The sequence below is a fragment of the Prunus dulcis genome, chromosome 8, assembly GCF_902201215.1.
Source record: "Prunus dulcis chromosome 8, ALMONDv2, whole genome shotgun sequence".
Classification (NCBI taxonomy): domain Eukaryota; kingdom Viridiplantae; phylum Streptophyta; class Magnoliopsida; order Rosales; family Rosaceae; genus Prunus; species Prunus dulcis.
The window spans coordinates 1,192,503-1,207,177 of record NC_047657.1 but is presented as its reverse complement, the minus strand read 5'-3'; the positions used below and the strand labels follow the sequence as shown (position 1 = coordinate 1,207,177).

The window sequence follows — 14,675 nt, the reverse complement described above, 5'->3', positions numbered from 1 at the left end:
CTTTAACTTTAATGTCGTTTGGACAAATGGTCATACTATCAATTTTGTTAACTTTTTCTGTGAAATGTAGGGGCAAAATGATATTTTTATATTTTAAAAAAATGAATAAAAATTAAAATAACAATCAAATAAAATCAAATAAAAAACCAAAAATTTTTTTTTTTTTCAAGTTTTTGGGATAGAAATCGGGATGGAGGGGGAGAGAGAGTTTAATTTTAATTTTTTATTCATATTTTGATTCAAAATACCATTTTGCCCTGCTCCAGCAGTTGCAAAAAATCAAAGTTGCACCTTTTTATTTATTTATTTAAAATAAAGAAAATGTGGAAGAAGCTTCTTCATTTTTTAAGAAAATCCATTGTTCTCTCTCTCATTCACCAAGCCCCCAGTATGATGGCGGCGGCGATTTCGGAGCCTAGCTCAAGGATTTTGAGAGGTCAGCGACGCCAATCCAACGCCATGAGATTGGGCCTAATGGGCAGGTGCTAGGGTTCGACGGTGGTGGTGGTGGAGGAGAGTGAGGAGCGTGGTGGCGGCACCTTGAGACAGAAGGTTGTGAAGGCTGTGATCTCAATTTGCTTTTCATGTCAGTTTCAGATTGAGTGAGAGAATGGTGGATTTGGGTAGCGAGGAAGCTGGGCAGTGGCCATGGTGGACCTGGGCTTGGTGGAGGAGCTAGGCAACGGGCTTGGTGAGAGAGAGAGAGAGAGAGAGAGAGCGAGTGAGCGAGCGGTGGATTTAGGCGTGGGGAAGAGCTGGGCAGTGGCTAGTAGGGGTGGGCACGATTACGTTTGGGTTGTTTTTGCCTCAAACTGGAAAAGAAATCGGTACTATTTACCCTATTTGGTTTGGTTCGGTTTTAATTAAAAAAATTATAAAATTGTTCAGTTCGAGTTGAATCGGTTTCGGTCCGGTTCAGTTTTGAACCGGATTATTATTATTATTATTTTCAAATTATTTTTTTATACAAATTTCAACTTTATTTATTTATTTATTTAGGGTTTGAAAATTAACAAATTATCCAATTTCATATAAAAAGAAATATTGAGGCTAGAAAAGAGAGATGTTTTGAAATTGAATTTGAGTAAATATTAGTTTTGAGATTAAAGATATAGCATTTGTTCTAATCGGTTCCCGTTCCGGTTCCACATAAACAAATAATAAATCACATGTCATCTAGTACCTTCAAAGAACCCTCAAAGTTCCCTAACATAATAAAAGAATGTGCTAAATAAAAATAATTTTAAAATTTAATTTCTAGCACATGAATATGTAAAACTATAAAAATGCGCATATAATATATAAGCATGACCCTAACTCCACAAATTGGCAAACTAAGCTTTCAAGCTCTTATAGACGTTTTTTTAGTGAAATTATGCTACATAAATATAGATATATAGATTATATTTCTTAAAAATGTCTGATTTGGTTAATTCTTTGTAGAGATGATTCTTGAATAGATACCCAAAAGAGCTATTTTCACTAACACCCATTAAGGTTCTTAGTGTCTTCACAAAACCCCTTAAGCTGTAGGAAATTACACTAACACCCCATAAGGTTTTACATTTTCACAAAACTCCTCTTATTGATGTCATTAAATAAATGTCTCCAAATGAAAATGTTGACTTCAGATATTAGATTGCACATTCACTCTAAGATCTAATTGTTGATGTTAATTTTTTCATTTGAAGAAGTTTTTGTTAATTAAATCATCATTTTTTATTATTACAGAAAATGAAATTAGAAAGGGTTTTAGGAATACAATTTGCAACCCTAAGGGGTTTTTAGTGTAATTTCTAAGTTTTGTAAAAATATCAAAAACCTTAGAAGATGTTATTGTAAATAACTCTACCTAAAACAATATGCAGTGTCATTGAGTAACAATTAATGCATAATGGGCTAAGAATTTCTTGATCAGTTTAGTAAAAACGCAAGATCCCTTAGTAGAATGGCCTTAATATTATATAACATTTTAATTGTTCATTGCATTTAAAAGAAAGTGATCAAAGATTATCTTAAATTTTAATTTATAGTACATATATATATATATATATATACAGAGAGTTTCCATTGAGGGATCCCTCAAATTAGCTTATTTGAGGGATACCCTTGTAGGGCTCACTCTGTATTGTATTTCACTACTCCAAACGTCTTTTTTTGTAGATATTCATTCAAAGATCATCTCTATAAAAAAATCACTTGAATCCAATATCATTTGACTACTCAATTGAATTATTGAAATTTTAGTACTTTCTTGAAGCAATGTGTTCATTGATTTTGTAGGACACAATTGGATATCGAAACAGTTTCTGATTTGTCTAATTTTTTTCAAGGATGATCTATGAATATAGACTTAAAAAATAGATGGTTTCGATTGTTGAAAAAAAATTCATAAGGAACCCTAAAGGGTGTCCCTCAAATAAAATTATTTGAGGGATCTCTCAATAGAAGGGGACTATATATATATATATATATATATATATATTAAATTATAAAAGGGGAATATAATATAAAAGCATGACTCTAACTCCACAAATTGGAAACTTAAGCTTTCAAGCCCTTGGGGAGATTTTTTCTGATATTCTGCTACATAAATTGCAAATATCATATATATAGAATCATGTGTGCTTAAATTGTTTCTCAAGTTTGTTTTAACAAATAAAATGAGGCATCCAAGTTCAATTTTAGTTAACATATTTTGTGCAAAATCATTAATTTGTTTGATTCTTTTTCTCATATCTTTCTCACTATTTGTTCATGCATATGCCGCCTTTGGAACTGATCCTCTTGTTCCTATAGGGTATGCTTGTTTCAATGCGTTTCCATCCAATAAGACTTATGAGGCAAACTTGATACAATTATAAAGAAAATTAAGTAATATAATTGATACAGCAGAACAGCAGAATATAGAAGTGGTGACGTGGGCACGAAAAAAAGAACTCAAGGTGTAAGGGATAGCACAATGCTGGAATACAATCTCCTGCAAAGACTGCAAAAAATGTATGAGTCATGCAAGCCAAGAGCTTCGACTACTATTGTGCCCCAATAAGAAAGGAGCTTTAATTTGGTATGAGTTTAAAATACTCAAATGGAAATTTCTTGCGAAAAAAATGACATGTACAACGCAATGTATGCAATGAACAAACTTCATTCATGGTGATCCTAATTTGTTCTATAAGAAAGTCCATTATTTGCTGACGAAAGTATGTGGCAAAGCTTATGTAAAACAAGATTTGTATGTCCATTACAAGTTACGGCTTGGGTTGTCGATCTCGAATACAATTTATGATGCAGCTCAATGTACTGGTGATCTTTCTGGCATACATTATAAGATGTATCTTGATGTAGCAGTAACTGAACTTCCAAATAAAATACGTGGAAGGATTGGTGGCAATGCATATTATAGTAGTTGTTAAAAAAATACTTTTTTCCTCTCTCTTGCTCTCTCTAGTATGAGAGCCCCTTCACCTCTGTGTGTGACTGTTTCCAAGTAAATCCACCAGATCTTGAGTGTTCCATCTGGAATTGAACACAAACAAATCCGCAACACCTTACATCTTCTATCAAAATTAAACACCATCCCACACCCAACCACCAACCCCATTTTGCTTTAGTTTTTGAAATCCAAAAAGTGGGCAGAATAAACACTACCCACCAAGCCGAAGAGCAGTAATGGATTCTAATAGATTTGATGCCTAAGCCAAGTTTTAGCTTTTCTTGCTGCCTTAATTTTGTCTCCAAACAGATCTGATGCCATTTATTTGCCCAACCACCAAATCTAAATAATTTCCCCCTCTTTGTTCCCCACAACTCCTGCCCCCTGCAGGTATTTCTCCCCTATATCCTTATTTAATCCCCTTCCCACCAGCTTGCAACCCAAATCTTGTCCAGTCAAATCTCTGTACCTCCACTTTGTCCCCTCTATCATGAATGCATTTCAAATTCCTCGGATCCTAGGAAGAAGTAGCCGTTACCTTAGGAACTCCATTAAGTTATCCCTGTACTCTCCACCAACCAGCTCTTCACCAAACCACAACCAAAACATTAACTCTCATATCTTCATAACCCTCATATATTTCCTAATGCATCCTTACAAATATGGCATGCACTTGAAAGCTGTAAAAATCCACATAGAGAGAGAGTAAACTTTCAAATCAGCTGGTACAAGCAAATTCAGGAAATAAGGGCTCAAGTCTCACATAGAGGTATCTCTGACCTCAAACCAAGCCTCGACATGAGCATGACTAGGGAACGTACCAGACAAAGGTCTAGAGACAATCCTTCTATAGCGGAGGTCGCTATTCAATTAGAAGAATTTTTGGGAATCTCAACCCTGGAGTATTATGCCATTGTAGATATTAGACAATTAATCATCTCATTTCTTATGAATATCGAACGTTCCACAAAAGCTAACATAATTTTTTTGAGTACATCAAAGGTGAATACGAGAATAATAATTCCTTTATTGAGGTTCTTGGCGCCTCAGTATGCTTTTATAAATTTAACTTCGTAGTGAGGAATGCTGTGACTTGCGTTCATTGCAAAGGATTCTTTCACGGTAGCTTGAAGAAAAAGAAAAATTATGTAATGGGCGAGAAGGGTTTGAATATTAACTTCGGTGGTTCATTGGAGGGAATAGATGTTACATATCAAGACAAGTCAAAAAATGATGATTTTCTTGACATTAAAAGCATGGATAAATTAACAACGAATTTTGACCTTAGGAAAAAATGGATTGAGGCTTATAGGTTTCTTAAGTTTTTGTTTTTTTTACTATATTCATATTTGGAAGTGAGTTCGATTTTTTGTTTTGATGGATCCATGAATTTTTTGTCATGACTAACCTTATTAGTATTATGCAATATGATTGATTTTGAAAGATGGACAAAATTTTTTTCTTCATGTTTTCAGTTATGCGAAGTTTGTTTCCAAATTGCTTGGGCATCCATTCTTGAAGAGTCCATAGCATAGATTGAAGTGAATTGCAAGCAGAAGATGTGTTTCTACTTCCTCAGTTTCTTCTCTCTTAATCAAAAGAAACTATTTATAATTTATATTTGTTGTTGAAATCCAATGGGGGAATGAGAAACACTAACAACTCTAGTTGTTTGTCATCCATCACCCTCTCATAATCATACAATATACTAAAAAAGATATCATGTTTAAACTTCTCATTTGACATACTCACACAAAATCTTATATGCATCCCTAGCATCCAATTGATCTTCTTTAATGCATCTTTCAAAAGCCTATTAAAAACACACAGTCCCGATCTCTTGGACCACAGGAGTCCAAGAGATTGTGGTCACCCACCGTTGGATATTAATCCAATAGTTCAAAATGATATATATAAATGCAATATGACATAAATGATTATTACCCGATTCAAGTCATAAATGAATGAACCGTTGAATTTACATCCAACGGTGAGTGACCATAAATCTCTTGGACTACAGGAGTCCAAGAGATCAGGACTGTAAAAACACATATTTTTTGTAAATAGCGTGATTAGTTTCCCCTCCAACTCTACTTCATGAATCAGTTTCGGAAACAAGGATTTTTCATTAGAGTTTGTGCATTTGTAGATATGTACTCATCTTTGTTCTAAGTATTAGACAATTAATCATCTCGTTTCTTATGAATATTGAACGTTCTACAAAAGCTAGCGGAGTTTTTTTGAGTACATCAAAGGTGAACACGAGAATAATAATTCAGTTATTGAGGTTCTTGGCACCTGAGTATGCTTTTATAAATTTAACTTCGTAGTAAGGAATGCTGTGACTTGCATTCATTGCAAAGGATTCTTTCACGGTAGCTTGAAGAAGAAGAAAAATTATGTAATGGGCGAGAAGGGTTTGAATATTAACTTCGGTGGTTCATTGGAGAGAATAGATGTTACATATCAAGACAAGTTAAAAAATGATGATTTTCTTGACATTAAAAGCGTGTTGGGACATTTCTTCGAGTCGTTGCTCGCACCCAAAACTTTATCATCGAAGAAAAAAGCAACGAATTTTGACCTTAGGAAAGAATGGATTGAGGCTTATAGGTTTCTTAAGTTTTTTTTGACTATATTCATATTTGGAAGTGAGTTCGATTTTTTGTTTTGATGGATGCATGAATTTTTTTGTCATGACTAACCTTATTAGTATTATTCAATATGATTGATTTTGAAAGATGGATAAAATTTTTTTCTTAATGTTTACAGTTATGCGAAGTTTGTTTCCAAATTACTTGGGCATCCATTCTTGAAGAGTGCATAGCATAGATTGGAGTGAATTGCAAGCAGAAGATGTGTTTCTACTTCCTCAGTTTCTTCTCTCTTAATCAAAGAAACTATTTATCATTTATCTGTGTTGTTGAAATCCAATGGGGGAATGAGAAACACTAATAACTCTAGTTGTTTTTCATCCATCACCCTCTCATAATCATACAATATACTAAAAAAGATATCATGTTTAAACTTCTCATTTGACATATTCACACAAAATCTTATATGCATCTCTAGCATCCAATTGGTCTTCTTTAATGCGTCTTTCAAGAGCTTATTAAAAACACATATTTTTTGTAAATAGCGTGATTAGCTTCCCCTCCAACTCTACTTCACGAATCAATTCTGGAAACAAGGATTTTTCATTAGAGATTGTGCCTTTGTAGATATGTACTCATCTTTGTTATAAGTATTAGACAATTAATCATCTCATTTTTTTATGAATATCAAACGTTCTACAAAAGTTAGCAGAGTTTTTTTGAGTACATCAAAGGTGAACAAGAGAATAATAATTTCGTTATTGAGGTTGTTAGCGCTTGAGTATGCTTTTATAAATTTAACTTCGTAATGAGGAATGATAGTAAAGACAATGCATACGAGGGTGGTTTATATTATGAGAAAGATGGTGAAATCATGCATGTTAAGTTTGTTAAGGTGGATAAGGAGGAGACAGCTAGAAGTGCTTTTAAACATTCTTAAAGAATATCTGATGAGGAGATTTTGTGATCGCGGTTTTATGTGTTTTGTAAGCAGAAGCATTTTGAGGGTTTATCTTGTAATGAAGAGTTGGTGAAGGATGTTTGGACGGTTTGTTATGACCACTATGATGAGTCTTTATATGCTTGGGTTAGAAGAGTGGTGGGTGAGAAGGGTTCTTCCTATACTGAAAGTAGCAAACTCCATATTAAGAATGCATGAGACTGTTTTCATCTTTATAAGATATAAACGATAAGGTAATTTTTTGAACTTTGTCAAGAGTTTTTGTTTTGTTATGTGTATATTATCTAATTTATGGTGTTTTGTATATATTGTAGTACAAGAGTGGTAAGGCATACAAGAGTGGTTTTTGTATTGGATGCTAGTAAAGGTAAGGCATACAAGAGTGGTTTATATTATAAGAAAGATGGTGAAATCATGCATGTTAAGTTTGTATACGTTGTAGTATAGAACCGGAATGGGAACCGATTCGGTTTGGTTTTTTGAATTGGGTTTAACTTTTTGGTCAACACGGTTTTTTTCGGTTTGATTTGGTTTGGTTGATCGGTTGTTCGGTTCCAATGTCCACCCCTTGTGGCTAGGGAGTTTTGCCCAGAGAAAGAGTTGGAGAGAGAGAGAAAGTGAGGTTATTTTTATTTTTATTTTTGCTTTCCAGTTTTTTAATACTTAATAATTATTTAAATTTAATTCTATTTTGTCTAAATTATTTTATTTCAATTAAACAAAACGTGGGTCCCATGTGTGCAATTTTTAAAGTAATGTGATTAACTCTGTGAAAAAAAAAATTAATTTTGAAGAAGAAGTAATCGTAAAATTGTTGTGGAGAGTATAACTTAATGTAATATAAGACATTATATATGAAATAAAAAAATAAAAAATTTCTCTCATAATCCAAATCACCAGGATTTCTAAAAACTCATGGAACTACCTTCTAAGTTTCTCATACACGATACTTCCCAAAATATAAAATGAATTCATAATTTGTTTAGTTATGGAGCATCACCACATACACCAATTAATGTTGTCTCTATAAATGTCATAATTAAATATATGCCAAATGATTGAACCACATTGTATTAACGTACAAAAAATTAAAACTTGTCAATTATCCACTAATTATTACTAAATTATTGATTACAAAAATAAAAATGTTGTGAAATAGACTAAATAAGATAGTGACACCGAATATGAGAATAGAATTGTGTTTACTTTGCGCTGAAGAAGAAGAGAAGTTGCAAAGAAGAAGTCATAGAGAATTAGAAGAGAAGCCTCCAAAGGAAGAAGACACGGTAGGGAAAATCTTGAAATTTTTTGGTGTTGCAGAGCCGTAGGAAGTGCGCTGGGTGTAGGGTTCAAGCAATTACTTTGCCCATGATTTTGACCCCTCCCCATAAAGATCTCATCTCGCTCAAGCTCACAATGGTTCAGGAAACACCACTCCCTCTTCCCCCTTCTCCTAACTTCAACAAAAAAACAAAAAAGGTTTAGAATTTGCACACAATTGATAAGAATTTGTATGACTATACGTGCAATTGCATGTCCGTATCTGTAAATACGTAACGATGATTGGCAATTGCATGTCGCGGGTTAAAAAATAGCATATTTAGTATGCCCTTGCATATTCGCGTATGCAGTTGCACCTTGACCATCATGTCATGTTGTTCGCCTACATGCAATTTCCCATAATTGCATACAACGGGTCGATTTTTGCACAAACCTATGTGAAATTGCATATACTATTTCTTGAAATGACGTCAACATATAAAATTTGATCACAACAATAGTACTAGAATTGCGAATATTCTAATGTCTTAATTCGGAATGAAATAGCTCTTGTGTTACATTTAAATTTTTTTTATTTGGAGTTCGTAATAATTATAGAATTCTTTTAAATTTTATTCGATCTAAATAATAAAGAGACATGTTTGTGGGTAAAGGTAGTGAAAATGGCAATTCTACCATTTAAACGTGCACTTTACTCAACGAATGCAAGGATGGTGTTTGAAATGTAAAAATCAAGTTCAAATGGTAAATTACCAAGCAAACACCTCCATTACCATATAAATGTCACCCCTGTGTTCGATGAGTAAAGAGACACGTTTGTGGGTAAAGAGGAAATTTTACCATTTAAACATGCATTTTACCATTTAAAGGTTTGTGGGTTCGTTGTCGTTGTGCAGTACTCTAGAACAACTAACAAGGTCCTTGGCTATCGTTTCCACCAAGATGACTTGTCGAGATCAAGATTGAGGTTCCTTTGATATCACTGTAAAATTCCACCATAATCTCAATCTCATACCTTCGTGCACAAATCCACAAGCAAAAACAAAAACATGAAGACGAAAGTATAGGAGAACGAACATGGAGAGATCAAGATTGAAATCGATGTGATCCAATTTGGCGAGCTGAGGCTTGATCCCTTGAAAAAGTGTCAGAGCTAGCAATGGAGAGGAGACATAGACATTCGCACAATCCAAAAAGTCCAAAGAGAAAGATGATTTCAGAACAAGAAATGGAAGAACAAAAACTGAACATTGGGCTTGAAGATGAAGATGAGAGATTGGAGCTCGTAAAATGAGCTCAGCTTTGGCTTCAACGCCAGATAAAGGGATTAGAATTCCAATTATATGCTAAAAGGGTAATAAAAGTATTTCATCTTATTAATTAAATTAAAAAATATACTGTTGTCGATTTTTGGGTGTGTTTATAGTTTTTAAATGGTATAGTGTTTTTTTTATAAGAAAATGTCTAAGATTGGGTATATAACTAAATTTGTATTATAATTTCAAGTTTGTTTTATGTTGTTTTACAAAAATTGAATTCATGTTCTATGTTATTAACTGAAATATTTTTCTCAAAATTATTAATCCTTCTAAGTCTCTTATCTTTCTCTGTTTTTGTTGATGCTCAAAATTTTGTTGGTCACATTGTTTTGGTCACACAGATTTTCTAGACGAGGAGGCATATGACGAAATCTTGGTGACAATACCCACAAGATTTGATGGAGCAACTCTTGAACCAAGAAATGTAATTGTAATCATTCACAGACAAGAACCGAATCAAACTTTATATGAGCTCGCTAAGTGTTGGGGATCAATCGTTTCAGAATTCGACCACATATCTTGTAGAAGATGTATCGGTATAGCTAGCCTAGAGGTTAGAAAGCGTTGCCCTCAACAGTCAGGAGCTATAATTTGGTAAAATCGACAATGTTAACGCCATTCATTTGGTGAAAACTATAGTAACCCAAAGTTGATCTTACCAACTGTGGCTAATATCATTTCACCTCTAGCATCTCATTGCATATAAATCGCGAAAAATAGATCTGGTTGCTTTGCACTTGAGCTGTGAAAAATTATGAATTGGCAAATAAGTTGGTATACAAATTTTCTTCATAACCAACATGAAAAGTTGGTATCCCCGAAAAAAAAAAAAAAGGATCAGCCCAGAATATAGATCAATAACTGTGATAAAAATAGACTCATTTGAAGGACACAAAGAAACATGGGAAAAAAAAAAAAAGAGAAAACGAAAATTACCAATGTTTTTCCAGAACGGTGAAATCCAATTACTTTCCTGCAACAGATCAATCCAAACGTAAAATCTTTTAATTATGTTTTCACAGTTTTACCCCCATTTATATTGATATTTTTGTTTTGGTGTTTTTAATAAAGCAAGGGCATTTTTGGGGTTTCTGAGTGTTTCACTTTTAAGGCGCTCTGCGTTTTTTCGTATCCCTAATTTTCTTCTTCTTCTTCCCCAGCACATCAAAGCGCCTCTTCTTTTTTCATTAAAAAAAAGGCGCCGTTTCCTCTCTCTCTCTCTCTCTCTCTCTCTCTCTCTCTCTCTCTCATTTTTTAGCAGAACCCTATTCGCTTTCTCTCACTCTTTGCCTCTGCAACTTGTATAGAGTTTTCAAATTTATTTATTTATTTATAATATACTGGGTCCGTTGCGGTCATCCGCTCAGCAAAAATCGAAATCGAAAGTGTCTGATTAAATATGCAAAACGACGAGGTCATATGGCAGGTTATCAGGCACAAACACTGCAGCTTCATGTCCAAGTATGCCATTTTCTTTCTCTAATGTTCTTTTTGTCTGTAAATTTTTATAATTTACCTGTTTTTTTTTATACTGTTTTTGAGTGTTCATTGGTTTTTTTTCTTCCTGTTTTTGTCAGAATTGAAACTGGGATATTCTGTAGAAACCCATATAACGTCACTGGGATTTGTAACCGAAGCTCGTGCCCTCTGGCTAATAGTCGCTATGCCACCATTCGCGACCATGATGGTACTTGTTTCTCATTTTGCTTCGTGAATATTCTTTGAAGATGGCGAAGAATGACTGTATTTTAAGGTCATTTCCTGCTTTAACAAAGTGGTTTGCTTAATATTTAGTTGACACTTGATCAGAGGTTGATGGAATTTAGGTAGAGCTACGAATTTGGAATTTAGGTACTCTTTAGTAGACCAAAGTCAATTATGTTAGCAGATTCTTCATAATCCTTTTAGCTCGGGGCCAATTTTTTTTAATCCATTATGAATAGGCACCCATATAACTTTCTCCTTGATCAACACAAAAGCCTCTTAGCTGCTTCCGTTCACATACATAAACCTTCTGCCTTTCATCCATGGAGATGCCATCTTTGAACACGATATACTGTATGTCAAAAAGAAGCATCTAGAAAATGCTGCGCGCAACTTTCCCCCTGCAAAACTAAGAGCACTTAATGTACGACATCTTATAACTACAATATAAGAGATCAAACAGTCTCCAATCTCCTTTGAAACCTATTTGTTTTCTAACATTATCCGAAAAGCTTATATAGTCTTGTTGATTTTCTAAGAGTGCAAGTTTACTTAAAATTTCTAATTATGCTGATACCAATGAATTTGTTTCTATACAAGCAGCAATGCATATAATGTTTTCCTATGTTATGTTTGTGTCCTGCAGGAGTCTTCTATCTTTATATGAAAACTATAGAAAGAGCTCATATGCCAAACAAATTGTGGGAAAGAGTTAAGTTACCCAGGAATTATGAGAAAGCACTTGAAATTATTGACAAACATCTGGTATTGAAAATCTGAACCCTCTTTTTAACTGTTTCTGATTAAATGTATGTTAGTTTTCATAAAGTTAAGAGGTTCTTGAAGTGATTAATCAGCATGACCTTCCTGAATTGGCAGATGTACTGGCCTAAGTTTCTTGTGCACAAAACAAAGCAACGGCTGACTAAAATGACCCAGATGAGGATACGCATGAGGAAGCTTGCTTTGAAAACAAGGTCTGTATCATCTCATTGTGTAATGCTTCGTGTCCATGTGATAAATGTCCACTTCATCAAATAATTATGTTTTTTAAAAGAATAAAAATTTGTCCGAAAAGTGACTCCAGAGAACTGACTTCTTTACCTTTTTAATGTTGATATTGAAGAAGTTGTATTGAGCCATTGTATTGATGCAATTTATTGTGTTTACCAGGGAGAAAATAATGACGACACCAAGGAAAGAGAAAAAGAGAGAGGCTAGAAGAGAGGAAAAGGCTGAAAAAGCTGCAGTGTTGGATAAGGTTTTAACTTAACTGCCATACACTATAAATGTACTGGACTTGATCTGTTATTGTCGCTAGATCTCATAAAGATTTACTGTCCTTCTGCAGAGCATTGAGAGAGAACTTTTAGAACGCCTCAAGAAAGGAGTTTATGGTGATGCATATAAAGATATATATAATTACCCCTTTGATAAATACCAAAAAGTTCTTGAAGGGGAAGAAATGCAGTTGGATACTGAGAGAGAAGAAGAAGAGGAGGAGGTATTCTTTCGCAAGTTTATCGTTTCCTTCTTTTTGGAGGATCTTAATCTCAATTATTAGTATTTTGAAATGTGCAGTATTTCATGGTATGCTTACTTCAAATTGTATACTTTCATAATCTAAATACTTTTGTGGTTGGAATAAGCAGGAACCTGAGATAGAATATGTTGAAGGTTATGATGAACTTGAAGAGGAAGATGATATTGAAGATTTTGCTGGTTTTTCAATGGACAATTCTCATGCAGATGATGATAATGGTAAAGCTAAATTCTAGTCTTAACAGAATATGAAATGGATGCATGCATAGTCCACACAAAATTTGCATAACAGACTCTAATTTTCTAGTCAGTTGTGACTAAAGAAAAAGGTTTATAATGCTTTGTTCCTACTGTTGTATAAAATTATGGGGAAGAGTTTGTGTGCTTGTGCGTATCAAATGGACTCATTGAAGAATCTTAATGATGCAGTTGGAAGTGATGAAGAGGCAGAAGCAGTTACTCGCAAGAGAGAGAGAAAGGAATCTGCATTTGCTTCTAGAAGATTTGAGAAAGATGAACCTGCTGCCAAATCGAAGAAGAAGCCAAGGGTACTTGTTGAGGTAATGGCTGGTTACATCTTTCAGTCTTGAGATCTTTAGTTGGTTCGGCATAGTTTTCTCGCTTTTTCTTGCGTGAAAAGCATTGATATATCACTTTAACTAGAAACTATCTTTCCTATCCTTAGGACTAAGGGGTTGCTATTAGACCATATCGTATGTTAAATCCAAGCTGCATCCATCTTATCTCCCTTTTAGTTGTAATTGATTAGTAGAGCAGTACACTTAATGTAAATAATACCCTTTTTTAAATAATTCTGAAATCACTATAAATAACTTGCTACATCTACACGTCTGTTGTGATATGTAACTCATCCTTCGAATCTGAATCTATTCCTTATTTATCAGGTTGAGCATGAAGATGCTGGTGTTAGGCAAAAGGCAGTCCACTGAGAACTTTTGCTTATTTCATTATTTGATCTGGAAAAGAGATGGTTGCAACGCTCTTCTTCGGAGGTTGGCCATCGATTTTTCTAAAAGCTTGCTGCGCAAGGAAGAAACTTGCTGATGGTGACCAAATTTTGAAAGATTTTGATAGCTGAACAATTTTTTTAAATAACCGTAGAAAGTTAATTTGTTGTTTTTAGTGTTGGGAAGCCATTGTATTGCTAGCTTTGAGTTGGAGCTGGCTTTGGCCTGTGGGTTGATTTTAGGCCAAGGGGCATTGTTAGTTAGTCCTTGGTTTTCTGTATTGTAAACGTCTTCTTTAACAAAGAAAAACAATAGTCTGTTGGAAGGATCCTAGCTTTTTCCTTATATAATTAAAATTTTCTTTTGTTTTGGATTTTATTTCTGTTTATGAATCCTTGTTCTCTTTTCATTTGGGTGACGTTAATGAGTACTTCTCCTGTCATTGCCTTCGAAATGTAATTTAAAAAACATAGTTCTAAATTTGAAGGTTGTAGAGTCTGGGTTGTTCGAGATCCAACAAGTCATGTCGTCTCTAGTTGGTTAACAACAGTTAAACCCTTTCCTTCGTCGTATCAAAAGAAAACCAGCAGCTGAGCAGCCGCCCGGTTGGAGCCCACAGGTTTCTCTAGTACTTTCCAGTTCTCTCCCCCTTTCTTTGGATATATGTCTCTTTCTCCAACACTTTGTATTTCTGCCTCTCTCTCGAACTATCAATCTATTTGTCTATCATCTTCTACTTGTATAGTCTGAAAGAAATGGATCCACATTACTCCTAGGTGACTGTCATTTCGTCCATGTTGTTTCAATTTGGTCAATTGTACTCATGTAGTTTCAATTTGGTCAATTGTGCTCTTGTAGTTTTATAATTGT

General features: G+C 34.2%; 1 protein-coding gene across 2 annotated transcripts; it reads left to right on the top strand.

Moving 5' to 3' along the window:
* Positions 1-10,746: 10,746 nt before the first annotated feature.
* On the top strand, positions 10,747-14,174 carry LOC117636316 (protein MAK16 homolog). 2 transcript variants are annotated; one of them, XM_034370761.1, is made up of 9 exons: positions 10,747-11,052; positions 11,169-11,278; positions 11,942-12,060; positions 12,175-12,272; positions 12,469-12,556; positions 12,647-12,796; positions 12,948-13,056; positions 13,267-13,397; positions 13,743-14,174. In XM_034370761.1, exons 1-9 carry the CDS (start codon positions 10,991-10,993, stop codon positions 13,785-13,787), a joined length of 912 nt encoding a protein of 303 aa, XP_034226652.1. In that variant the 5' UTR covers positions 10,747-10,990; the 3' UTR covers positions 13,788-14,174. The 2 variants fall into 2 exon arrangements, with proteins under 2 accessions (XP_034226652.1, XP_034226651.1); XM_034370760.1 differs by having other exon boundaries at positions 10,750-11,052; positions 12,647-12,799.
* Positions 14,175-14,675: the final 501 nt, after the last annotated feature.

Excerpts from the sequence above, each read along its gene's own strand:
- LOC117636316 (XM_034370760.1), top strand. The coding sequence starts at position 10,991 with ATGCAAAACGACGAGGTCATATGGCAGGTTATCAGGCACAAACACTGC. Across the intron at positions 11,279-11,941 it reads CACCATTCGCGACCATGATG|GAGTCTTCTATCTTTATATG; the intron begins GTACTTGTTTCT and ends TGTGTCCTGCAG. Across the intron at positions 12,800-12,947 it reads GAGAAGAAGAAGAGGAGGAG|GAACCTGAGATAGAATATGT; the intron begins GTATTCTTTCGC and ends TGGAATAAGCAG.